Source organism: Takifugu flavidus, chromosome 20, assembly GCF_003711565.1.
Source record: "Takifugu flavidus isolate HTHZ2018 chromosome 20, ASM371156v2, whole genome shotgun sequence".
Lineage (NCBI taxonomy): Eukaryota > Metazoa > Chordata > Actinopteri > Tetraodontiformes > Tetraodontidae > Takifugu > Takifugu flavidus.
In genome coordinates, this window is record NC_079539.1 from 8921826 (window position 1) to 8949329 (window position 27504).

The 27504-nt window shown below is 44.2% G+C and overlaps 1 protein-coding gene across 2 annotated transcripts in view; it reads left to right on the top strand.

Moving 5' to 3' along the window:
• The first annotated feature begins 14602 nt into the window (after window positions 1–14602).
• Window positions 14603–27504, top strand: part of rxraa (retinoid X receptor, alpha a) — a 72707-nt gene continuing 59805 nt past the window's right edge. The window contains exon 1 of one of the 2 annotated variants that reach the window (XM_057018082.1): window positions 14603–15013. In XM_057018082.1, the coding sequence (XP_056874062.1) occupies window positions 14986–15013 (28 nt within the window). In that variant the 5' untranslated portion in view covers window positions 14603–14985. The remainder of the gene's footprint in view (window positions 15014–27504) is intronic. The other variant, XM_057018083.1, reaches the window with a different exon arrangement.

Consider the following 27504-nt stretch of genomic DNA (forward strand, 5'->3'; position numbering starts at 1 on the left):
AACCATATCCCCTGCTTCCTCCTTCAAATAACATCATCCCCACTTTCACAAAAACATTCCCCATCCCTCCCCAGTCCATGACCCATCCATCCCAGTCGGACCAGTTCTTCTTCCTGTCCGTCTCTCGGTGCCACTAGATCAAAACCGAACAGCACATCAGATCTCATCACCATCTTGCACATCTTTCATTTCATTCTAATGGTTTTTTTTGCTGATGACACCTGACTCTTCAAACGCTTCTTCACCCCAGTTAGCAGCTAAGTCAAAACGACAAACAACTACACCCCCCAACTGAAGATGCAGTGAATTTTGGGGGACTCATCTGAAGAGATGACCCATCCTTAATGATGTGGTGGGTGTGGCCAAACATAATGAGAGGATAAAACCTTCACCATAAGATGTATAAACAAACAATAAACAACTTCAAACAGTTGAGTTGTAATCATGATAGTGATCACGATGTAATCATGACAACTATCTGAATATATTAGCAAAATTGGCAAAGTTCTGAGATGTAAACGGATTTTCTTCTGATCTTTTCTGCTTAATGTCTGAAACATGTCGATAGCAATCAAAAATAAAGCGATCCCATCAAGTTTCTTTTTCAAAGTAAGAACGGATCACACAATCGTCTTGGGACTCGCATAACTTTTGTAGGAAAAAATATGACCCTTAAGAAACAAATAAAATATCAAAAATAGTAATGTACTCATCTGATGAAAGTCACTTGGTTTTAGACTTAATGGCAAATCAGAGCAACAAGGAGAGAGACTCAAGACATTTTCAAGACTTCCATTTTAAGGCTTCAAAATGTTTATGACTCTCACTCTCAAAGGAATTATATGTCCTCCGGTTTTGTGCCAAATCCAGCTGTCATTCTCTTTTTTTTCATTATTACAAGTGGATCAGGCAGGGAAAACCAAACAACAAGTGTGAACTCAGCATTTCCCAATGACTGCCCTTTCTCCCTGAGCTGCAGGGGCGCCTGCACAGATTTACTGCTGTTGGTGTGAGTGTCAAAGAACACACCGGCTATCACTAAGAGAAATGATGGTAGCATTTGGACTGAGCGATCCATCTCAGCTGTAATCACCCATAAAGCCAGTGACATTTCTTGTTGTCACACTTCCTGGGCTGCTGGGGCCCGGGCTCCAGAGATCCTCCTTTATAGTCAATCTCTTTTTTATTAAAAGGGAATGGGAACGGGGGTTTAGGCAACATAAAGGGATGATCATATAAAATGATCTTGTTATTTCTTTGCAGCCCATCCAAATAGAACTTTATTATATTGCAGACACTCTTTTAAAATCAATAACGGCCATCATTTCAAAAAGTATTTTTCTTTAGTTTTAGCATTAAAAGTCAAACCTGCATCAGTCAGAGGACATTTTTAGGTAAAGTTTCCATTTTAATGGGCTACCTGGTGTTATGTTCACATTCACGTGTCCTCTGGATCTGTGACAAGTTGAAAGAGAAGCACAGCACCTTTGTGCAGCCAGTCAGAGTGATCATGGCTGCATTTTGATGATTGTAGGTAATGTATTCATTTAGAGACATTAGTAAAACTCTCAAAATATATATCAGATGATAAGAGACATTTAAAAATGAAATTTCTTTATTTTTGCTATTTCTCATAGGTTTAGAATAGCTTACATTTTTCTTTTGTCAGAACTTGTCAGGTTGCCATAAAGAATCTCCTCCACCCCGGTATCTACACAATATCACATTCAAAAAGAGCTTTCAAGGTGTCTGGACATGCAATTTTTACAAGATGGAGACGCCGCGCTGCTAATCGGGGCCCCACCCATACATACAATGTAGCTTCGGGTGTTTCTGGTGTGGGGTTACCAACCTTTCATATGGTTTCTCTCACATTTTGCAAGAATTTTCCATACATTTTAAGTGCATTTAGACTTTACAACTGCCAGATGTGTGCGTTGCCAGCAAACAAAGACTGCAGTGGTGGACAATAGCCTGAGTCAAACAGTATGGGAATTTAAATGGAGCATCCACTGTGGAGGTCACACTATGTGACAGTTTTGGGACTGAAGAGGAAGCCGGCAGTAGAAAATGAGGTAAAATTCCACCCTGCCGTTCTGCTCTCATTCCACTGGCACAAACACGATTAGTTTTTGTCTAAAAGTCCTTGTCCATATGCTATTGTTCCTCTGTATTAGAGCTAAGCTCCTTTGTTCCATTCTCTACCTTTTTTTTCTCCAACACATGAGAACAAAGGGAGCATGATGTAAAAGTTACAGCTTTTTTTTTCTCCTTTCAATATCTGCATTTCAGTTTTCTGTTAGAACAATCTTTTGAAACAGGATGAAAAGATTCACTAAGGGCAAGAGGTTTAATGTCTGATGGGAAATAACCCTGTCATTTAACCAGCAGGACACCCAGAAACGTGAGCGCCACACCTTGGGTCATCGTTAATTTGCAGAAGTCTTCAGAATTTCCAGCACATGAGGGGCAAACTAAGTGTCAACGTGCCACCGAAACACATTCAGCAGCACATGCCGATTTTCTTGGGTGGCAGATTATTTTCATGACGTGTTCAAGAAAAAGAAAATCATTTAGGCAAATAAATTGGAATAGTAAAAAAAAAAAAGTCTCCACAACAGCCCAACTTTTTTTTCTCCCAGATAAACAAAAACAAACTAAAGGAATAAGAGCGGTACCCTCCTGTGTGCTCACAGCAAGCAAACATGTGAGAAACACTAGCGCACCATGACACTTTTTTTCCCCCATCTTTTAATATTAATTATTCCCTCTCATCCTTGGTGTGGAGCTATAAGCGCTTCAGGTTGGAGAGAGGGGGAGGAAGAGTGTGGAAATTTTTCTTCATCCTGTCTTTAGGATTCTTGATATATTTAGAAATGGGTACATTAAAGAATGAACCCCCCCCCCATTCTAAAGACAAGAAGAGAAAAAATATATAAGACTTAAATCCCACCCCTGATAAATCCCATTAGAGGTGGAGAATAAAAGAGAAGACACAGAGGGGATACTAAAACACAGATGGGTGGGTTACTGCGCAGCTGGTTCAGCCTCTGCTTTCGAGGCAGCATATTTGATGCTTGTGTTTAAATTATTTTAAGTCTTCTCCCACCAATTTTTCCAGGAATTCCTATAACCGGTAACTTATTTACTTTAAAAAAATTCCTGGTAATTGGTGTGATTTGCATTTCCACTGCACCTCAAAGTCCCTGCAGTTAATTCAAATCAAGCTGATGAGGTACCAAAAATGGGGGGGGGGGGGGGGGGCGTGTCCAATCTATTGTTGTGGTCCTTCAGTTTATAATCTTTTTAGCTCCGCCGGCTTGTTGAATATCGTTTTATAGTAAGTCATTTCCCAGTTGTCCACTTGATATTCTGCCGAATTTGTTCATGGATCTCGTCATCCATTCATTCTCTTCCAGTCTTCAGTCTCATAGCATCTCTGCTTGTGGTCCATCTTCCAAACGACAACACACACAGCTTGTAGAATTCTGAAAAAATTCAGTCAATTTCTTTTCCCCAGTGCCTTTTTAAAGGAAAATTTGGAGTTGAGGGCAATGTTCAATGTACACGTACAGTGGAAACATGTTGAGGTTTTCCAAAATCACAGGTAAGTATTGAAAGTTGTTCATTTTGCACATTTATACATTGCTTTTTATAAACTCTACCTTATCCAAGGTTTAGGACTTTATTCCACCAGACAGAGACCAACACATCCATTACCCATGCCTGGTTCCAGAGCATGATATGATATTGAGTAAGCAGAACAGAACTACTACCAGGGGACTGAAAGTTCTCTTTAGGCATCTGCCTTTAGAACTGATGCCTTTATGGTTCACATCTGAGTTACTATCATGTTATATATTGTTATTTTTTTACTCTTCTCTGCATGAATTTGCTTTCATCAAAACTGTGGATGACCCGTCACTTTTAAATAATAAATGGTCTTGTCCCAGTTGATGCAATACCAGAGGTGGAACAATAACTACCCATCTAGCAAAATACCGATATCACCTAAAGGGCTCTGCCTTTTCCCATGAAGAATCATTTCAGCGCGATTCGCCTCCGAATCACCGAGTCATCTTTAATCGGCACCACACCTCCTGCTGGACCATCATCCATCCGTATTAATGTTTTATCAAGCCTTTGAGGGGCATTCATTACCTGGCTTTGTGTGGATGCCAGCGAGGCATCAAGTCACGGAAGGATAGAAGTGTTAAAAGGCCAGAAGCTACAAGCTGCTGGAGACTGAAAGAACCTTTTGCTTTCAAATGAAGTCTGACATGCGTGTGTTCTGAGAAGAAACATGTGATGATATCTGTAATAGTAACGTGCATGGGCACGACTCAGAAGGTCAGAGTTGGTGTCATTAGCATCGGGTAGGGACCCCCAAAACAGCCCGGGGCCACTCATCCATACTTGTCATGAGGCAGGCTTCATTAGTCATTGTCCAGTTGATGGGGGCTCTTGTAAAGGATATCTCACTCCCCTTTAGATGGCCGAGTGTCCTCGCAAATAAGCCGCTGACCTCTTAGGTCTCTGCGCTTGTGAACGGTCAGAGTGGGGGAAGCTTAATGAGAGGAAGAGTGGGACAGGAGTGAGCAGTCCACAGGGTAAAGTAACGCAGGGGCCTCTCTTTTCTCTGGGATCCTAGCAGTTGACCTGCCCCTGACCTGCCCCCGACAAAATGAAGTAAGCTGACTAGTGACTCCTGCACACTCCTATGAAACAGCAGATTCCACCAGAAAAAAGGGGTAGAAATGGAGGAGAAAAAGGTTCTGGGGGCCCCTCTGAAAAAGAGTGAGGCATCCAGCAGAAACATGCTAATCCACTAGGTCGATGATTAGGAGCTGCCGGGGGTTTGGAGAGGTTAGGCCAGACATGAAATGATGAGAAAGTTTAAAGCTTTTTGATGTGCCTGCCTTTAGATACCGTTTCTCTGTCCGGTATGTAAATGACAGCCTCTCCTGTCAGGCCGGAGGAGGATCCGTCCAGCACATGGACGTGTGATGGCTGATGACGCTTTGATGTTGAGCGTCAGCCGGGCTCTTCTCTCAGACTCCATGCACAGATGTGTTTTGATATTCATTCAATGCACCTGTTAAGGGGCATATTTGCTGACACTGGGTTTGAAACACTTTGATCATTAGAAACGTCTATGTAAAACTAAAGCCACTTCCCATTTGCACCATTGCTTCTTTCTACATGGTTTAGATGATTTTTGTGGCCCTTGTCAAGAAGTGTTTCAAAAGCAGCATTTAAGAAACAGGAAGGACAAACACAGAAAGGGGGGCATCGTTTAACATCTCTCAACATCTCTCCTGACATCGTTCACAACACGTTTTGCAGACCTCTTGATGTTGATTTTCAGATCATATTATACTGATTCGCGATCTGGGTTCAATCCTCAGTCATTTGAATGGAGGATACTTTGGAATATAAAACAGCAGCAACCAACTGCATTAGCTGACAGCCGGTGCTATCATGATTGTCAACACTGTGGCCCAATATAACTAATAAAAGTGTTGTGGCTGGGTCCATTGATCCCTTAATAAGTTGTATTCAGACCCAAAAGACATGGCAGTAATGCTGGCAGTCCCGCACTGTGTCTTTGCCTCATAGCTCCCTCCACACATCCCTGTTCACTTCCTGCTTACTTACATGAACCACCAAAAGAGATTGGTAGACAAATGCATTTGTTCCACTTCAATCAGGCAGTAAAACTGCAGTGTCAAACAGTGTCAAAAAAACGTTGATTCCAAATGCTTAAAGTGAAGTGCAGAGCAGCACAGACTAACAGGTAAGGTAAGATGTGCACTTTTAGAGTTGATATCCTGGTTGACCTCATTGGACAACCCAAAAAATAATAGCTTTGATCTTGCAAATGAAATCTATTTCAAGTGGTTAGAGTTGGAAGGTAGCTCCTGGTTATCCAACCACTGCTCCTTTTCAGGGACATTTCCTATAAATTAGACATGCAGTGGGAATGAAGCTGTGTTTTATGTATAAGAAGAATTATCTGAAATAACATCATCCAACATTGAGTGTCTCACGCTTCCAATCAGAAGAAGAAAAAACAAATCTGTGAACCATTTTTACATTTAAAAAGAGAAGAATTCTTGTTCTTGTTTTCGTTTTGTTGAAAATACCCACCCTGCACACGGGGGGAATCTGAAATCAAAGCGGCTTCAACGGCCAGATGGTAACAAAAACAAAAGGGCCGTGGAACGCAACAATAGAGAATGACAGGCAGCGTGACACAATATATACAATAAATACCACATGTTGACGGCAGTCCATTAGATGCACTCATACACCACTGCAATGCAACTGAGGAGTTCCATATGGTGGGTGATGCAAACATCCACCCACACAACACAACAGGCTGTGCTCTCTCCGTGGAGGAATTGTATCGGAATGAGCCTTGCTGGTGCTGAAAGTCGTCCCGATTGTTCCCACTTTAACTCCAAAACCTTTTCTTATTTATGTGCCCCCTTTTGTGCGAGCTACAAACAGTGTGCTCAATCGCATTATCATTACAGAGGAAATCACTCATATTAAGCCTCTGCGATGTCACTTGCCCGGCAATCTTGGCCGCCTGCTGCCAAAGAAAGCGTGGCGGGACATAAGATGCATGGGGAATGAGATTTGCATAAACAGTGTTGCTCCATCACTTATTTATTTTTGCCTCTTCACCCGCACAGCAAAAGGGAAAAAAGGGGATAAAAAATGGCTGCCGAGCGAGTTCCTGCGGGTGCGTCGCGCAGGTGTTTTCACAGCAATCGGCACTCATTCATTGATGGCACCTCCGCAGTAATGACATAATGACCTCGTGGATGTTTGAAATGTAGGTGTGGAGGAGCGGACAGAAGAGAGTACGAGAGCAGGTGGCGCTTTCTTTCATTCCTCTCTCTAATGGGAATGATTCTGCGGCTAATGTGCGAACATGTTTTTGACTCACGATTGTTGACTAGTTGAGCCATTTCTGATCACTCGGCATGCTGCAGAGGGGGCACGTCTGCCACCCACAACACAAGAAATGCAGAGCAGAATTTCAGAGAAAACAGGATGTGAGCATTAGTCATCGGGATGTGACACTGTTTGCTTTTACCCACTGTGTGGTTGTCTGCTTTCTATTTTGGCACGCAGCTCAACGGCTTTTTTCGTTGCTTCAAAACCTGAATATGCGATTTTCTGAACTGTTCTCTGTCTTTGGGCTCTGGTACTGCACTACGAAAAGGACGAACTGCTGCTTTCGCACATGCAATGAGAAAGGATTGAATGGCTGGATGGACAAACTAACAGTTAGGAGAATTTCGACATTTTATGAGGAATTTAGACATGCACAGAAGACTAAATCTTATTAGATGGCCATCATTATTATTTAATGAGCTGTGAATGGGACTCAATAATCGACTCCTGTATCGTTTTTGTTTTTCAGCTTCCCTTTTTTCTCTCTTTCCCACGCCAATCTGAGCCCTTCTGCAACCGCCCACCGCTCGCATATGTGAGCGACACAGCAGCCGATTCTGCTCCAGGATTCTGACACATTTGAGTGGCTCGCCTTGATTGACCATAAAAGATTTTTTTGGTTGTTTTTAAAAAAAATCTTATATCAGTGTCCTCAAGTGGGATAAAAAAAAGAGCCTGTCTGACAAACAGATCTATGTGTGTTTCCTTATGAATAATTGGTGTGCTGCCTCTCTGCGTGTGTGCATGTGTGTATGATGATGCCTGCATATAACTGTATGCCCAATTGTGTGCTTATGTGTAATTTTGAGTGCATGCTTTAAGGGTGTGTGTTTTCTCTGGGCTCTCTCATTATTCCCCATCGCCAGGGTGAGGGCCTGTCTGCTGACAGCACACCTCCCCGCCTGCTTTATCAGAAATTTCATGCATGCGTTCGGGCAGCTCGGCGACGACGCGTCTCTATTTCCAGCTCTAAACTTCCCAGCAGCGAGCAAAGAAAACTTCTCCCCGGGCTGCAAATTGGCAGGCTGGGACTATCGCTTCACTCATCCCGAACAAATCTTTGTGCGTTTTCTGAAAGCCTTTTGAAAACTTTTTTCTTCGCGTTGTCGTCGTGAATTACCAGCGAGATGTTGGCGGATGCAGGAACTGTTCAAAATTGTATTCTCCCATTTTTATTTACTCACTGACTCCATCAGTTGTGGTGAATCGGAATACCTCTGAGGTGTGGGGGAGGCCCTGTTTTCTTCCCCACAGGCCGCTTATTAGGGAAGGGAGGATGGAGGTGGGGGGGGGGGTGCAGGGGGTTGTCAGCAGAGAGGAAGAGGGTTAATCATGTTTGTAACAGGACAGACTTCCCCTTGAAGTGGGAGACAGAGGTAGGAAGTGTCCAGATTTATGGCGCTCCGTATTGTAGCCTCCTTCACCATGGCAGTCGACCAGCAGACAGAAAGGGGGGAGAGTGTTGGAGGAGCAGTAAATCACAGACAGAGTGTGGCTCAGACACACACATGCACTCGCACACAGAAAACACATCCGGCCACAGCAGACTGCATAGAAGAGGGACGCCTTGTTGACAAGACAGAGATGTGGCTGAAGAGTTTCGAGACATTTTTTCCCCCCCTCACTTAGGTTTTGCAACTTCAAAACATTCCTTTTTAGATTTTGACACAAAGTGATTTTTTCTTTAAAAAAAATAGCAAAGAAAAAAACCCACATTCACTTGCTGCTTGAATGTAAAAGTACCCAGAATGTTCCACCGAGTCTTTGCCAAGTTGGGGGGGTGGAGGAACAATTTTTCTCAGCATTTGGAATAACATCAGTCAGAACAGGCAACATGATTTGAACATAATGGTTGTTACGGTTAGAGAGTGGCTGAAATATGTCAAGTCTTTAACAGAATAAATGCAGCAAAAAAAAATGCATGTCTTACTGCCAACGTTCAAATGTAGCTGTGATACTCCGCATATTAATTACAAAATGTATTCTCCTGTCTGCACTACCTAACCATCAAGAATAATGTTATGATTCTTAATTTGGAATGATTTCTTTTGCATAGCATTGCAATTATTGACTTTTTTTTAAAAGTTTGACTTGTGGTTCATGTGACTTTGGTTCAGACAGAGCTGATAAGTGTGAACGTGGACTCTAGGTCAGTTAAGTGTGCAGAGGTAGTGATAAAAGGACAAGACTCTTAGGTAAAGATGTTGAAAATGAGGAGTCCCAACTGGCAGCAGCAGCATCGGAGAAGGGTTAATATGGAGAAATGGCATTGGAGTGCTAACTGGTCTTTATACAATCCCACACACACACACACACACACATTTCCAAGCTCTGATATCTCCACAGGTCTCCTTTCAAGTACAGGAAAAAAATGGCTTTGATTTCAGCTAAAGGAAACGTATTATCTCTATCACATCCAGAGCCACACTGGATTCGTAGAGGTTTATTATTAGCTACGGTCCGTCACTGCTGGTCGGCAGGTGTCCCGTGGGTGTCCCTTTCCTCCATTTCGCTCTAATGTTGCGCTCAGTGAAATGACCCCGTGTCTCTTTTTAAGCACCAGTGAATCTATTTCCCTCACAGGCGGTCTGAGGATCGCGTAACGTGCCAGTGGCTGCGCATCTTAGCAAATGCCTTGTGTTCACAGGGAGGATCGAGTGGAAGTGCCACATCCCCATCCTAAGCCGGTATCTCTTCATAAGGGCTTAATGCTGTTCAGCAGTCGGGGGGTGGTCTCTTGTCACTCCTTTGACTGCAGTGCCCACACGGACTCTGGCCTGGTTAAATCATCCATTCTTGCAGCCCCTCGCAGAACGTGCGCTGTGCCATGTGTGTACACAAGATCTTTTGCCTCAGCGGGGAATGTTTACCCAGCTGAAGTCCAACAGCGTTGTGCTTTCTCTCAGCTGCACTGAACCGACAGCAATGGAGGACTCATAGTGGACTAATGTCAGTTGTATGCTCCGCGCTTATCTGGAGTTTATACGTGCATTAACCATCAGACCAGGTAAGTGGAGTAAAAACCTCTTCAGGTGTGCACCAAGGTAGTCTTCCTGTGCACATAAGCAGCCTGAACACAAGATAGATGGGAGCAGCAGAGGTTTACAAGGTAAAAACTAACCTGAAAAAAGGGTTTTCCAGTTTGATAATGAAAAGCTGCAAGAAAAAAACAGTCAGAGCATTAAACAAAATTGAAAAAAAAACAACCCACATGGAAGCAAATCTTCATAACAGACCTACATAGCTGTGAGAACGGGGACTCAGGATGAGACAGGTCTTATGTAAAGCACTGCAGACCTATTTAAATTCCAGCCTGCTGAGCGACATATTACATTTAACGCACGGAAACTATATTATGAAAACGGATTGCGCGTAGAGATACGACTGCACAGAGCAATCAGGCTGCAAGCAGCTTGGATCAGAATACAGTCAGGGGTGACACGTGCTATTTATGTGAACAGTGGATGTGATAGGAGCATCCTCAGATTCTGATGCTACGTGCGGAAGTTCAGCCAAACTGTCTACATGATAAAACTTGGCACCTTGCGTGTTGCTCCTTTGAACTTTCAGATGGTAACCATGGAGATTCGCTTTCCAACAAACTTTGTCGCAAAACCCATCAGAACCCGAAATAACCTCATCGGATACTTAACCTTGCCACATGTCCTCCTTCAACAAAAGAGAAATGTTTGACTACACCTTCAACCCTTTACACAGCCATAAATCCAGCCTCTCAATCTGTCGGCTCCAGCGGCGCGGCAGCTCCATCATCGCGCAATAACGCCGGACCGAAGCGTGGGCGAGGAGATGATGCTCGGCGGGGATGGCGATTCTCCCATCAGCGATAAAAACCAACTTCTGCCAAGTGCTGGCGAGATTTATCGCCATGTCTGTTTAAATGTAGCCAATTTCGCTTTAATATGATATTTAAGGGTGATGCATGCCTGAGCCTCGCCGGCTCTTGTTGAGAGAGCCTTGTCTGCCCGTGGCAGCGTTCAGATCCCAGCGTGGCGGGCCCGTGATACAGCTGATGCTGTTCAATATTGATAACAGCCCTGAAGCGGAATGGGCCCAGATCATTTAGGAAAATATTATAGTTTTTTTTAAATTATTTCTTGGCCCTGCGCCTGGATTCATGTCATCTATCAGCTGGATTTGATGGGCAGATATCCACAAAGCTCTTATTGCCTGAGATGAAATGAACTCTGGCTATGAAAACAGAGCCGTGCACATCAGGTAAATCGGGCTTTGTTGACGTAGTGTAGGAAACAAAGACTTTCCAGGGGTGTTTTGGATTCTTTTTGTTGCATTAAAAATGGAAAAAGGGTGTCGAAAGGGTGGTGCAATTTAAAATAAAATTTAAATAATAATTTCTTTTTACTTTATATCATCATTATATACCCATAAAACGAACATATTATGGAATCATTTACATCAGGATCTCTACTAAAAAAAGGTACCTTTCCACAGCGAACGCTCTCCATAAGCACACGGGCCAACTTTAATAATTCCAACCGCCGGAGTGTTTACGTGCTCTTAGAGGAAATTACCCGAATGCTCAGTTTTAGCTCTACCACAAATTAAAGTGAATTAGATAATCAGGCTCTAATGTGGTCTGTGGCCTGCGTGACATTCCATAGTCCTGTTACTGCATAAGCTGTGAAGATGTAAGTCAGCCAGTTGTACAGTTTGGAGCATTTTCCCCAGGTTTTAGACAAGTTTTCTCTCTCTGATTTTATGATGTTCCCTCTTCCTGCCTTGGCGTTCCTCCCCAGGATTCAGTGTGTCAGTCCTTGTTGATTTCCGCAGGGGAAGTTGCCTCAGTGCTATCCTCAGACAAAGCCGTGACCCCGAGGTTAAGGAATGTGAACCCGGGACTGTGACGATCAAGACCTTCCCCCGGGGGTAGACAATGCCGAACACCTCAGCAAACGCCCCGTCTCACATGATCTCACATGCTTTCTGTTTTCCTGGCAGTTCGCTTCAGCCCCCAGTTGCGTCCTCAAAGAAATCAGAAGAGCAACAAGGGAGAGATGTCAGACCTTTAGAAGACTAAACCAACAGCGTCGCGATGTTTTCATCTTGAAATGGAGACGCATCCTAAATACGCTAACGAGATCTGTCCGAACGCCTCCAGCAATCTGACTTAATGTCAATGTTATTTCATCTCTATATACTATATAAGTAATAAAACAGACACATTTTCACATTGGCATTTTTTGCAGACAAGAAAATGTCCCCTTCATCTCTTGTGTCTAATAAACATATATTTTCTGACAAGGTTATAACTTTAAAAAAAATATATATAGATACAAATGCATTCCTCATTACTAGAAACCATTGTCATTACCACTAAAAGAGGCCATAATTGCTTTTACGGATGAGCTTGTTGTCAAAGTACAAAGGACACCAAAAGGCCTCATTCATCACCCTTTAAAAAAAAAAATAGAGAGAAACAGGAGGAGGCCATCTGTCAAAAGGAGAGTGTGTAGTGTCTCATAACGGGGGTCTCACTTCCACCACAGAGTTACATACGTTTCTTAAAGTGAGGGAAATGGCACAAGAGCAAGAAAGAATGGTGCCAAGAAGAAGCGAGTCAGGAGGTATGGATTTAGTGGTTGGCCATACTCGAGGACCTCCATAAGCTGAGAATTTATGTGTATCAGGGTGAAAGGTCACACCGCTATTAATCATGGCCCGAGCTGAAGATTATATGGCTGGTTTGGAGTGGGCAGATGAGAGAAGCCATGATGAAGGTGTTAGGGAAGACTGTGGTGTCTGTCTTCTATTACAGAGTGAAGGCCTGAGGCAAGGCAGCCTCCCAAGCTAAGGTCAATTAGGATGTCCAAAGCTGACCCCCCCCCACCTTCCCCTCAGCATTCACCCGGCCACTTAAGCCACTTGACATCATTGTGCAAACAGTCACCGTGTGATGATTAATAAGCGTTGACTATATATAGAGTCAGATCTTTGCACAAGAGCAGCGCTCATTCAATATAATTTGTTTCTCCCCGCCGTTCTCCTCACACAGGTTCCTCTTGCACAGACAAACCTTGAATCGGTGCCCAGTTGGACTTAACTTTTCTCTCTCCCTTCCTTTGATCTCTGATGCGCCATGCATCGCATTAATTATGTATCTCGCCTCAGCACGAATGTCGGTGCTGTCGAACACCTTCAAGTGCTTAAAGAGGCAGACTCATCACAGCGGGGCCTGGAGGCTGGTTGCAGGAGGTATATCTATACTCTACGTCTCTCCTATATGCACTACATAAGGGATTTTACGAGGGGGAGGGGGCAAACTGTGGTATATCCCCCCAGCTTTTGAGCAAAAGAAAGCACATTTTTCACTCTCCTGGAACATGCTCGTTCTGTGTGAGGGCAGGATTGTGTTGAAGGGGAGAAGGTGCGGACAAGATAGATGCATTTTAAATTAGGCAGAAAATGTCATGACCAGAGGAGACAAAGCAGAGGGAACAATGACAAGAGGTCGAGATCAACTGTTGCATCACAACGGGGCAGGCAGTTACACCACTTGAGCCTGCTCCCACTTGCTATAAAGATGGTCATGGAGGGGGGGGGGGGGGGTATTTGACTCTGCCCCCAAAGGTTTATTCATATGCAATCCTGTGCATCTGGTGCATGCTGGCAGGGCACAGTGTGAATTAAATAAACAGTAACAGACGTAGAGCGCTTCTTTCATCTTTCAATCAAATATTGACTTTTAGGTTTGACTTTTCTTTTTGTCAAGATTGATTTTTGTGCACATTATTCCAAGATGGCTCTGGTTCATTGTGTTTTTCCTAAAGCTAGATCTGATTTATATCATAATTTGGATCCAAAAAAGTTGATATAACCGTGTGAGGAAAATTTCACGGTCTTGGGCTGCAGAGCAGCTTAAGGCAGCACATAAACAATAAGACATACTAACTGGAACTACGATTTTCTCATAAAGCATCTACACTGCGCATCACTTTTAAGATGATTAGGCCCTTCGGGATGTAATGGGAAATCAGCTTTGAAAATGAACTGAAGCAACCTCAGTCATCTAATTCAAACATTAAAGACCATTTAAGGATACGGTTCCATAAAATCACACAGTAAATAATGTTGCAACACTGCAATATAAAAAAGATTTTTATGAAGCTGGAAACTCTTGCTTGTTCATATGTTTGCACCCCATTTAACACATTCTAGGAATTATTCAACCTTGCTGGAGTTTATGATCTAAGACAGCTTTTGAAGAATAATGAGTCGGTCGTGATATGTTTAATCGGGGCATCCTGCATCCAGAGGTAAATTAAAATATGACCCAAGATAGAAGATCTTTAGTCACGGTGATAAAGTTTCATCTAGTAATATGTTCCGATTCCTTCTAGAGGAACAGATATGCAAATTGTAAATGTGGTGGAAACATTTATCTGTTGAGGTAACAACAACCATCCTTCATCAGATGTGACCAGGTTAAAATAACAGCAGATAAGGAGTGAAAAGAATAAGCGGCTGCCGCTCAGCTAAAGAGGCTGAACATGTGGAGGGGGAAAAGAAAAAATATTGAACCCATAGCAAGAGTTGGTGTGCAAAGTTGTTATTTAAAAACTTAGATAAAGTATTCTGCAGTTCTTTGCCGCTCGTTTCAAAGTTCAGGATAAGACGCGCGTCCCTCTCCGTTGCGTCGATGCGGCTTGGCGTGCGTCGGTGGGAGTACCCCCCTGCGCGGTCCCTTTTGCAGCGCAGATCCAGTAGTTGGAGTTGTTGTACAGCGAAAGGGAGAGCAGGCAGAAAGAACCAACGAGTGCAGCCGAGTGAAGCAAACACAGGCAGAGACAGTAGGTTGTCGTCCGAGGGTCTCTCCCGCATCGACCTGTCACTTTTACCGCGTCGAGAAGAGGACGTTAGCGGCACAGGCAGCCGGAGCGGCGGCGGCGGCGGCGACCGGCTCAGCTCCTCTCGAGCCCGTGGCAGAAACTCACCAAGGCGGTCTCCTCAGCTGGCATGAGCTAACCTACCAAGTCAAACATGGAAACCAAACCTTTCTTGTCATTGGGTAAGTTCGTTTGTGTCCTCATTTGGACCCAATTCTGACTTTTCATCGATAAACAGTGCGCGAACGTGTCCTCGCGCTGGCATTCCGACCCCCCCTAACCTTCTTTGACAGCGCGAGTTGCCAAACATGTATGGAACATGTTTGGAGCTGCGGACGACTTTTAAAAGACTCTGTTATTGTTTCTACTTGTTTGTTTGTTTGTTTTCAACGAAAGTTTACGCTCAACTTGTTGTTAAATCCAACCACGCATCCGTTTCTCTGTCCGTTTGACATCTCGCGTGCGCGCAGTCTTCCTCGCGTGCGCCGCAATTAGACCTTTATCCAAAGTTAGTCCACAAAATAGAGAAAAAGTGCAAATTGGAATAAACCTTTCGAGTTTTGGAGCCAGAGACTGAGCACAGTTCCAGTCAGACACAGCTTATAAGAGGGTTAAAGACTTTCCTGCGCCCTTTACCATGTGTTTCATGTGTATTTAGCTAGCAAGTAAGTTCAAATCTATGCTTTGTTCTTTTCCACATGACTGGGTTTAACTTGCTATGGTTTGATTTGGAGTTTTCAGCCCGTGGATCACAAGTCTAGCAGCGTATTATATACATCTGGATGTAAACTTGGCACTCAAGCCAAGTGGGTCCTTAAACGACTCTCCAAGCCTGTTAAAAGTGTGCTGGAGTTTGGTGATTAGCCCAGCTTCTCTTACAAACAAGTGACACAGGTGGGAGATACCTACAATAACAGAGGCAACTGGGGCAACTGGATGCTTAGCCAATTCTTTTTGATCATTTTTGGGTGATTTTTTTGTCCCGATTTTAAATGGCAGTAAAAATCTTTAGGCTTCACCATTTGTAAGCCATCAGCCTTTATTTGCCATTGTGTGTGTTGTAATCTCCGCTTTAAACACACACACAAACATAGCACACTGTAAATGATTAATGCCAAACACTACTGTAAGTTTGTCAAAGTGAATGGACCCTTGTCCCCTGTCTCAGCTCCCACTTCAGAGCTGCAGGTGAGCCCTCTTATTGTGTCTGCCGCTCTTTCATGGAGGCTTCGTGTTACACCTCCGCACGTTGATCCCCGGGATGCACTGGGCAGATTTGCGTGGGGGCTTCTGAGATGTTGGGCAGCTTTCTTCAGTTACAGATCCCGCTCGCTGACACCGTTGCCACAACGCCCTTCATGTGGCTTTCCGAAAAACACGCGAAACCGACAGCGTTACGCACTCCTGACAGTCTGTTATTACAGGTGCGCTGTATTGTGTGTTCGTGCTGAAAGTGGTTCAAGTTTCAATCTGCCTCAGTGCATGACAGCGTTGCACACACAGGCAGCACACTCAGGCAGCCTCTTTAGTTAATGTAAGCTCAGCACTCGCTTGTTTAACTGAAAAGGAACACTTTTCCCCCCGCAGCAGTGTCGGATCTCATCTTTTCCTTATGCTGTATCAGCATTTTTTTCCCATTGCCTATAGTCCTGAAATCACCATTTATATTTAAACTTGCTCCATCAAAGGTCCTCTTGAGTGGCGATTGTTAATTGGCCCCTTCAAGGACACGGCTATCATCGCAGCCCTTGAACGTATCGATTAGCCGCTTACTCAATGTAATTATCTGTCGTGGCGCATTAGAAAACTCGGACATGCAACTGTTTGAAATGACAGCCTGCGCGTTTCACAATTATGGATCGGTTGTTGGCAGTGATGACGACGTCCCCTTTTGGCACAGTTTTCGCAGCACTGTACGCTGATGTGGAGCCTGATCCCCCTGTCAACCGCCCCCTCCATCCACATCTGACATTAAGCCGCAGAGACTGAAGCAGTGACATTGAAAGGAGAATGTGTCCTTTTTGTCAGGGCTGTGTGATCTGTCAGTGGAATTGCGAGTTTCTCAACCGCGTTCGATTAAACGGCATATTCCTAAATTCTGAGACCATTTTCCCCATATAAATTTGTAAAAGCAGCCAACCTCAGGCTGAGTGCAACTCAAAAACAGATGTCACATCAGCGTTGGGATGCAAATTTTAATCTGATTTCTGTTTACCAATAAAAAATTAGCTGCCGGCTTCCCGTCTTGTTTTTCCTGTAATCTGGTGGAACCGGACTGCGCCGCAGTCAGCACACCGACGCAAATTCAGTGAGGTTCACGGCCTCAGAGGACAAAATTCGTGCCGCGCGTGTGGGAAAGATGGACATTCCTCCCCGGCAGTAACTCAGGAACAAAGGTATCGCACGGAGAAGGCGTTCCTCGTCTATGTGGAGGTGTCTGTATGGTGGGAGTGGGCTGGAGGAATGACACCGCCAAAAGCATTTGGCCAAATTTCTGTTTTACGGCCGTCCAGTTTTGTGTTCCTGATGTGATGGCTTTGCCTTTTGAGTAAAGGGGCTGCAGCTGTCATTTTTATGAGAGGAGGTTTACAGCGAGACTTAATGGCTTAAAGTGACAGCTCTCTCCCCTCTTCTTTCTTTCTTTCTTTCTTTCTTTCTTTCTTTCTTTCTTTCTTTCTTCTTTCTTTCTTTCTTTCTTTCTTTCTTTCTTTCTTTCTTTCTTTCTTTCTTTCTTCTTTCTTTCTTTCTTTCTTTCTTTCTTTCTTTCTTTTTCTGTCCTTCTTTCCCACCCTTTTCCAATCCAAACTGCGAGAAGAAAAGTTCCATGCTCCAATTATGAATACAGCAAGGGTGTGTTTTTATAATTACAGCAAACCACCGTCAAGTGTAGATTGTTTTCCTTGAAGGCTATCTCTTTTGATCAGCATGAACCATGAAGTCTTGGCTGCAGATGAAACGCTGCACATTATAGGCTGCCATACTCTTGCCTCTGCAGCCCCCACTTGTTTATGTTCTAAACATAGTATGACTAAAAAAAAAAAAAAACCTGCCGGGAGGCTTTCTGGTGCACGAATCGAAGACCTCACGCACTCGCTTGTTAATTATTTGCGCGAAGAGCTCCTCACACACAGAAAGTCTTTATCGATAGCGAATTCTGCACCTCGAACCTTGACCCGTCCTCTCTTGTTGCCTCCATTATTGCAAGAATTGGCCAATAACGGGGTTAAGTTGTTTGAAATGTATCGTGAGGATCTTGTTCTTTTGCATTTTCCTCATCAAAATGTATAAATGCCCTTTAGTCCATTCATTTGGGTTTTCAGCTATTAATCCAAATATAAATATCAGGTGTTAATGACTAATAATCGCTGTCCGAATGAAGCTGCACCAGCGCTTCACATGCAGAATCCCATCATGTTCACTGAAATGGCAGAACCTCACATCGGACCCGAGGATCACGCAGCATTAAACACTCACGGGTCCAGTTTGCCCATTACTGCAAAAGCGTCCACAGTTCAGTGTCAGTGCTCGTTGCAGGTCATCTCCAGCACCGGAGCGGCTCTTCTCTGGGCTATAGCCGTATTCCGGCTGCGTAGAGCCGCGCTTTTGAAGTGGAAACTCTGCTGGGAATTGACTAGATCGCAGCCATAATTCCCATCAAGTGGAAGGTGAGTTGGGAACGCTCTGTAGTTGCTGGGAAGGACGGAAAGAGGCAACGTAAAAAACGAAAAAAGAAGTCTATCTGCAACGTAGCAGTAGCTGTCACGGGTGAACAACCCTTCCTGCTCCTCCGCGGTCCTCACGTTGACTTTTTTTCCCCGGAATATAAACACCCGTCACCTCTTGTCTGTGTTTGCAATAATCCCCTGAAATATGGCGGCTGTTTGGCCACGGCGACGTGTTTTGTAATTAAGTTATGAGCACATAAGCTTTGATGGGTATTCACCGGGGAGGGATGACGAATAGAGTGAATCCTCGATATGTTATGCTCCTTCATGTCATTATATTTCCTTATGCCCACATTTTTCCAGACTAATTATAATTGGCCCCAATGAGAACCAGAGATTAAAAAAACAAATAAATAACATAATTTATTGGAGCGCAAATTAGGCACTTTGGAAGGAGGAAGCAGCCTTTTTTCTCTCCCCACTTTTAGACAATAGTTCACAGAATTAAGCTCATTTTTGGTACCTGTAATAATATGTATCTGTTACAGCGGTTTTGATATCATCAGCGGGTAACGCGATCAAAAGCAGGGCTGATGTTTGATGTCGAATCCCACTGAGAAAGAAAAAGGAATAAGATTGTGGACTCCAGCAGGGAACGTGTTTTTGTTTCTAAAATTGTATATTCAGGTGAACACACAGTACTCTGTTTTTCTCACACGCGTGCTGAAAACACCCCGCATCATGCTGCATGTGTGACGCAGAAACAGCCTCCGCTGAAGCAGAAGCGGGGTAATTAATGCTCGCTGCTCCGCTAGAGTTTCTCTTTGAGCGAGCCGAGGTGTCTGAGCGCGCCTCACGCTTCCCTCCCTTTTGCCACCACCCCGCCGTTATGTTTGTCCGTCACCTCGCCAGATGCCAACAGGGCGGGGCCTCTATTCACTGCTGGGCACTGGGCCAGGGACATCTAACGGCGTGCAGAGCACCTCAGTTCCCTTCAGCTCCTGCACGCTCGCAGCTTTGAGAGCGTCGAATGAAGGCAATGTTAGTTTACACCTGCGCGCCAACACGTACCCAACGTGGCTGCGTTGAAGCCAATGCAAATCCCGAACTTTTTTGCGGACTAGATGTATTGCTAGTGTTAGAGGTAAACTTCTACGATTCAAAGAAACTTGCTTGCAGCAACAAAATAAGTGTTTATACCGATGCTGTCATCAACTCAGTGAACGTTGAGTTTGGCTCAGAGGAGTGGCGCTTTATAGGAAACTAGTTTAAAAATAAAACAGTTTGCCAAAGTATACCCAGAGTTGGCTAAGGCGGTCCTCGGTCCTCTTATCCGGAGGTGATCGGATGCGTACTGGCAGGAAAACAAGGTCTGACGCCACCGACTTTGTCTCATGTTGCATGCACAGTGGCGCTGAGTTCAGGAAATAAATTTAGTCATGTGTTTTTAAGAAGAGAAACAACGTGGCTCCAAGATCGTATTTAAAGAGGAGAGACAAACCACAATCACCTTATAATAGCAATGACTCAGTTAGCTTTGCTATGGTTTTACATTTCTGTAGCAAACTGCTGATGTCAGAAAAATTGTGTCCCCATTATCACAAGCGTTTGCAACTCACAGTAGCCCTGAAAAAGAGTTTTAAAGAAAACATTTGAGTCTTGTGAATGGTTACCAAAAGTACCCACATGAAATGCTCATGTTTTCAAATTCCTGGTGTCATGGCAAATGCTAAGTGTGCAGCAGATGGTTGGTTTGATGGTCCCTCTGCATGCAGAAAACCCTTGTTTGCCATATACTTTTCAATCTTAAAAGGGCATATCATCCACATGGGCTCCACACAGCCAGTAAGCAAATATGCTAACACCCCAGTAGTGCTAGCAGAAGCTGCTTTGCAGAAATGACGTGTTCCCCCGTCCGCTCTGTTATTGACAAAAACACTAGCCTTGATTACCAGAGACATAATTACAGAACTTTCTCCCACTGCTGTTTATGCTGTGCTCGATGTGGTTGTATATCCTCTCAGATGTCTCAGGTTTACCTTCCTCAGTAACAGACCTGCAGGGCTCCAGGAAGAGGATTTAAATTGTTGTTGAATCAGCCGCCAGCTATTTCCCGTACAGTAATATAAACCTCCCTGTAAAATGACTCAAATAATATTTGCAAATCGGCTCTTTTTTCCATACGATTAGAAAATGTTGCTGTATTTACGATTAAATGAAGATCTACTGCAGGAAAACTATATCGCCTGGATAGCTAATGAGGCCACGGGACATTAGGAGCCCTGAAAGCACCAAATCACTGTTCCCTGGGATATAAATACGGAGCATAAATATTAACGAGCTTCACAGGGTGGAATGTTCAAATTATTTTCACTAATTGCCGCACATTTCAAAAATAATGCGAGAAAATAATGCGATTGCTTTGTCAATGCCGGCAGGTCCAACGAGTTCATGCATCGCTGGCTGTAAGCCACAAGCACGTCCTTAGGCGTGTGCACACACTTACAGTAGACATGCAAAACACAGGTGGCCCTGACAGTCAGTCGTCAATATGGTTAGACACCTTTGCTCGGCCGTCTGGCTTTAGGAATGTTGTCAACGTCCAAAAACCTGTTCGGGATGGGGGAGGAGGGGAGGTCTTTCTGGAAAAACAGCACCGCCAACGCGGAACTGGTGGTAAAAGCTGCACCAGTTGCTGCTAATGGTCAAAATCAACAGTTGCATTCATTTCGACTCAGGGCTGAGTTGGGACGGTTGTGTAAGGGCCTCAGACGGCTGCCCCCACCCTTTCCCTGCTCTACACATTCAGGCCACTTTTATTGGGCCAATGGGGAAATTTGCTTTGCAGACGGGGTTCTGCAGTAAAACCCAATAGCAGAGTCGCACGGTATTACGCAATCAAGACGGCAGAGGTTGACAGTAATGAAACACATTGTAAACGTATCTTGTCGCACGTTTCTTATTCAACCAGCAAAGGCTGAGTCGATGTTTTCGCAGAATTTCTTAACCTGCTTATGAACACGTGCACATTGATCCACCAGCCAAAGTGATCTCACTGTCTTGTAAATGGATTATGCACATGGTCTTGTATCACTTTCCTCCGGATCCGTGAGCCGTCCAACATAAAGACAAACATAAATTTAGAATTCTGCACCGTCGCGGCCCGATTTCTATATAAATCTGTCGTTTGTGGTATTTAAGAGAAGGAAAGTTGAGCAACAGGGTTTGCTTGACAGACGGAGACAGGCAGGCGCTGGTGTCTTTGTCATCTGCGAGCCGCATACCAAAGCGCTGACAGTTGCATACGCGAACAGCTCCGACAAGTTCAAGTGTCACGTTTAGGGTGCTTTCTTCTGTTTCAGCGCACAATGGGAAATAGGAGAATGGCCCAGATTAAACGGGAGGGATCTGAGAGTTGAGCCGCTTGGCGGAACAGGACCACGAAGGGCAGCTGTGAAGATTATTGCTGCATGAGTCCGCGCACGTTGGCAGACGCCCGTGTTTTAGCTAATCGTTACTTTCGTGATTGATTAGCACGTTATTTGAGGACGCTAGGTGGAAGGAAATCATACGTTCAAACGATTCAGTTGAAGATATATTTGGGACTTTTCTTGCAGGCGGTTGGTGTAGTGTTTGATTTAATGGAACAAATTCAATGAGCGTTTTAGTTTCACAGATTGTAATAAAAACAGTGTTTTTGAGTAGCAAACTCGACAACGAGGCAGTGGCACCTCAGTCTGTTGGTGACTCGGTTGAGAAGTAGAGGGTTCTCGGTTCAAGCCCCAGTGAGAACAATGTCTAGAACGTGTTCTTGTAGTAAGGTTCCAGAACATCTTTACAGCACCAATTAGGTCCCTGAACCTGTTTTGTATCTGTCTATCACAAAAAATTCCCACATCTGAGGAACCCAACAAAAAGTTGTGTTAGCATAACACTCGCCAGCTGGCACTTAAACGTTTAGCTAAATATTGGCTTACTAACCATGTTAATATTTGACTCAATTTGCTTTTTTCCCCGACAAATTCAAATATTGGACGAAGCAGAACAAATTCATTTTAAGTGTAACATTGCCATGTCTAATATCTGGGAGGTAGTCTCAAGAATTGCGGGGAGCAGTAAGTTCCTGCCAGCTGTCAATCATGTTTTTTTTTTAGCATTTGGTAACAGTTCAAGCATCGATTCCTCGTAGTTAAAAGATTTAATTCCATGTAAGGTTGGAAGTTACAGCTAAAGTCCAAGTTGAGCTGCAATTCTGCATTAAAGGGTTTTGTAGTTTGAGAAGTAGGACAACACCTGTGTGTGTTTCCCTCCCACGTTAGTGTGTACAGTAGCATTATGAGCAGAGGCTCACACATGTTTTGACATGGACCTGAGCCGCATGTTGACGGAGTCAGGGGGCGGGGTTGTATCCGACGCACTGGATCATGAACTTGTGTGTGTGGAGCGGCGGAGCAGCTGGGAACCCGCGTGCTGTCTGAAAGAAGGAGGGTCAGGGGGTTGCGACGGGGTCAGGCTCTGTGGGAGAGGAGCAGCCTCGGTAGACATGACAACCAAGTGGGAGAAGTGATGAGGAAAACACAACTCAATCACTCCTTGGCTTTGGAAAAGGAAACAACCTGCACTCTAGTTTTATTTAGTTCTGGCCCCATTGATTGCACTTTCCTCATTGAGTCATTGTAGCTATTATTAGAAACGGAGTTAATTGTTAATTGATCCAAAGACAGATAAAACAAAGCACATAATCTTTCTCTCTGTGCGCATGCTTGTGGAAAATGAGAGTGCACGGTTATTACAGGATCCTAGTGGATGTGGAGGTGCCCTGTGGCCTATTAAAGACTACACTTAAAAAAGGCTATTGGTCAGGGACCTCTGTTGTGGGCTGTTTGAACGAGGGGGTTGGGTGGTAAAGAGGTTGGAGAGAAAGAGGGGGTTAAAAAGAAGAAAGGGAAGAAAGAGGAGTCCTTGGAACAGTGACCAGAATGAAGGAATAAACAGTGAGCACATCTGGATTGCCTCAGCAGAATATTTGTGCAACATCTGGAAAAATGCCCTGGAATTTAAGGGTCCCCTCCTTTCATTTCACCCCCCCCCCCCCCCCCCCACACACACACACACACTCTAATTCACTTCTTCTACGTCCTGTTTTCTTGCATCTTCAAAGTCTGCCACCAGGCACGTAAATAGTCCTGTAGTAACGTGGGGTGAGCCCTCGCCCATTTTATAGCAAGGCCAAATTGGGCCCATGTGACCCCCCCTCTTTGTGCAGGACTGGGCTAATTAACTAGCACAGAAGTGAGAGGGCACCCGGCTGTGGACCCAGTCCTGGGCCAAACACAACCCCTCATAAAACAGTTAAAAAAAGACAGAAAGAATTCCTCAGGCCTCCGATAGTAAACGTTAAAATCATAGCATGCAAAGTAACCTTTTTGTTTGGCTTTCACCAGGAATAACAGACTTTTTGTGCGGAGGCACGTTAAGATTAAAACAGGCTTCCTTTGTGTGATCTTAAAAAAACAGCTTTTTGCTTTTGTATTTATTAGTCTTGTTTTTTTTGGGTTTTTTTTAAAAAAAAAAAACAACCTACAAAGATGGTGTGTTCAGGCTCCCTTTGTGGTACAACGTCCCACAGAGACGGGGAAGCCTCGGCATTGAATCAACAACTTCATTCATGCACCAGAGTGCACGCTGTTGAGGGCCCAGATAAGACATGCATGGCAAGGCTTTTTGTCCGTCCTCTCATCCTTGGCAGCGCCAGCCCGCGCTCATTAGCGATGACGATCCGTACGAGCCCAGAGCGCCTTCTGCCGTACCTGGGTGAGGCTTTGCACGAATGGTGGCGCTGACAGGCGCGCAGCTTTAAGAGCGGAGCAGAATGTGGAGGTACATGCTAATGTGGCCGGCGTGCTGATCAAAAGAGATGTACACAGTACACACAGGCAGGAGAAGGGCACTGATCAAAGACCGGGAGGGAGCCAGAGCGAGAGAGGGGACGCGCTGCATGCTTGATAAACGCTGCACAAGGAGTAGGAGAAACCTGCTCAGCTGGGTTCTGTCAAAAGTCTGATTTTGTAGGTTGTGTTGGCTTTTTCTTCCCCCATCTTGTCCCACAGCTAGGACATCCTACATCTTCCAGCACGGCTGATCCGACAAGTCACGCTAAGCTGATGTTGAAACCTTCGACTACATCTCGGTTTTTGCGCACAAATTTTAGCTCGAGGTAGCTGGTAGGCGCTCAGATATCACCTACAACCTTCAATGTCTTATGTAAAACGAAAAAGAAATTTTGAATTGATTGATTCCAGGATAGAAGATGGCATTTATTTCAATCATGGAAAGAAGGATCCAGCTGCCGTCGGATGATTTCCTTGCTTTTTATATTCCTCAAAATGTGAACATGGGCCCTGTGGACATCAATCAAAGGTCATGCTGCAGCGGGAAGCATTTCCCAGGTGATTCCAGGTTATCGTCAGGTAGGCGTGACCTCCCTTTGACTTGTCCACTCGTTTGCCCCAGGAACCGAAATGAACCTTGGCGTTTTCAGTTATCTTCTGCTAGATCACGGCTCACTGCTTCCACCCTGAGATGATCTGACTTTGTCCTGTCTTGGTCAGTAATTCGACGTGAAACAGGAGTTTTTATCCTGGAAGGCAGGTTTTTAGTAGCAGCCTTATGCTTTGAACAGCTCTTTGAGTCTCCAGCCAGACATGCAGGGATAAATAACAGGTCAGTAGCAGGAATATGCTTCGAAAGGGCCTTAAAATAAATCCTACTTTTATGGCTGTTTTCCTTTTTATGAATCAAGAGGCACACCTTTGCTCGCACTCCTAAGCATCTGAATTTAAAGCTCTTTCACATTCATTTATTCATGAATTTTAATACCATATTTTTCTTGTGCTCAGTATTTACGACGAGCGCCATTGGATCATGTTTTGAAGATTTATTTATGAAAACACTGCAATTAAATATAGTAGTTGCAAATATCATAAAATTTGCTGACTAGGATTATTCTGTTTAATCAGTCCATTTTACTTATATGATAAAATACACAACAAATACACAACAAATGATCAGCTCTAAGACAAATTAGCTGGGCTCTAACACTTCTTTCTTCTCTACTATTAGCCGACCTTATACAAAATATCATTAAAAGCTAAAAGAAGATCTTTCGATTATATTATTAGAGACTCATATAAGAAAAATATTCTGATTCAAAAGTTATTTATTTTATTTTTTTATAAAAAGCGGTGATTTTATGTTGGTTTAAATATGATGTATTCTGTTGGACGCGGCCAACTAGTGCTGCAGTTCTCTCTCTGAAGAGATGCTCATGTGAATGGCTCTCAGGACGGGAAACCTTCTGCAACTCTTTCATCTCCCACTCCAGAACTTTATTGAACAATCCCAGTGTAAGTGTGGCAGGTACAGTGGTGCTAATTGCTAAGTGCGCCACCTGATACAGCTCTTCGATTACCTTAAAGAATCACGGTGCTTCTTCTGGTTCTTGAGGGGATATTGTGGAGTGGAAAGTGCAGTTTGAGTTCTTAAATCGAGCTGCGTCCATCACCACAGGCACCAGAAGCCCTGCCTAGCTTTGGCTGTGAAATGTGCATCTGTTATAGCATTTACCGTGCAACGAAAAGCTGTTTTAAAGCCGTTTCCAAGCTTATATGTGTGTATGTGTGCGTGCAGATGCTCACTCAGTAAGTGATGTCATGTCATTAAAGGTTGTCTGTATAAAATATCTGTGATAGTGTGCAGCGCCAAGCTCAAACTTAGCCAGTTTAGCATCTCTGGGTTTATGTGCACTGTAAAACGTTGCGGTCCATATGCTCTGAGCTCAGCTCTCTGGCCCTGAAAGCCTGGGGAGGATCAAGCTGGTGTGAATAGAATATCCCATGCTGGTGCGGGTCATGGGTGTCATTACATCGCATTGATTGGCTCACTTGGCTTAATCTATCGAAACTATAAGCAGCAAGTGACAGATTTCTCCGGGTTCTGAGCTCACCAGATGTGAATAGATGATTGATATTTCGATGACGGCCCTCCAGGGGATTGACTAAGCCCGTGACCCACTCAGCCCAGTTCTGTGCTTGATTGGCAGCTGGAGTTGCCTTTATCCGTGAAACAGGGAAGAGAGAATTATGTCATGGAAAGTCATGATATGCTCGTAAATTATTACATAAATGTAATACTCAATAAAACCAAAAGCATACAAAACAAAACATTAGGATTTTCTACTATTGGAGAGGTCTAAAACTGCATGACTGGAAAGACACACTGGTTTCTAGCAGACTTTGTTTATCGTTTTCTCCGTCCTTTGCTTTTTCAAAGCACATTGATGGAGCTATTAGCCTGTCACAATGGAGCCATCACACACTGGAACCATGTTTCCTCCTGTTATGATCATTTTCATGCTATCTGAGGCTCTCCCTTTGTTTCCCGTCTCGGAGGGATCGGGTGGCTCAGGTCTTTAATGCCCCGCTTTTATTCTCGCTGAAAAGCCGCGCTTGCCAAGCAGAATGCGGCGTGGCTTCACGCTCGCTACGCCGAGCCTCAGTCCCCGTGGAAGAGGAATAATTTATAAAATGAAAACTACATTTGTTGTGTAAATGACCACATGCTGTAGGATATTTAATCCTGCCTGCAGTCAATCCCAGTCATGTGACATGACCTAGTTTTGTCTGTCTCTCTGTCTGTCTCTCCTCTGTTCCTCTCGTTCTCGCTCGGGCTCCCACATTTGCTCACCACTGATGTCTTCTTCCTCTTTCACTCTTGTTTATGCCTCTTTAGTTCACCGGGGTGCTGGCTGCATTTCTGTTCCGAGGGCAAATTTGTTTTTGTCGTCCCGCTTGTTGTTAATATTGTTAAAGCGCTGGTATCTCCAACAGCAGACTCTCCGTTGGTCCTGCAGATATCATTTACGATACCTACTATCCATCACCTCCCTGTGATTTTATAGAATTAGGATCAGTTTACCAGTCAGATTTGCACGTTGTTATTTTGCCCCC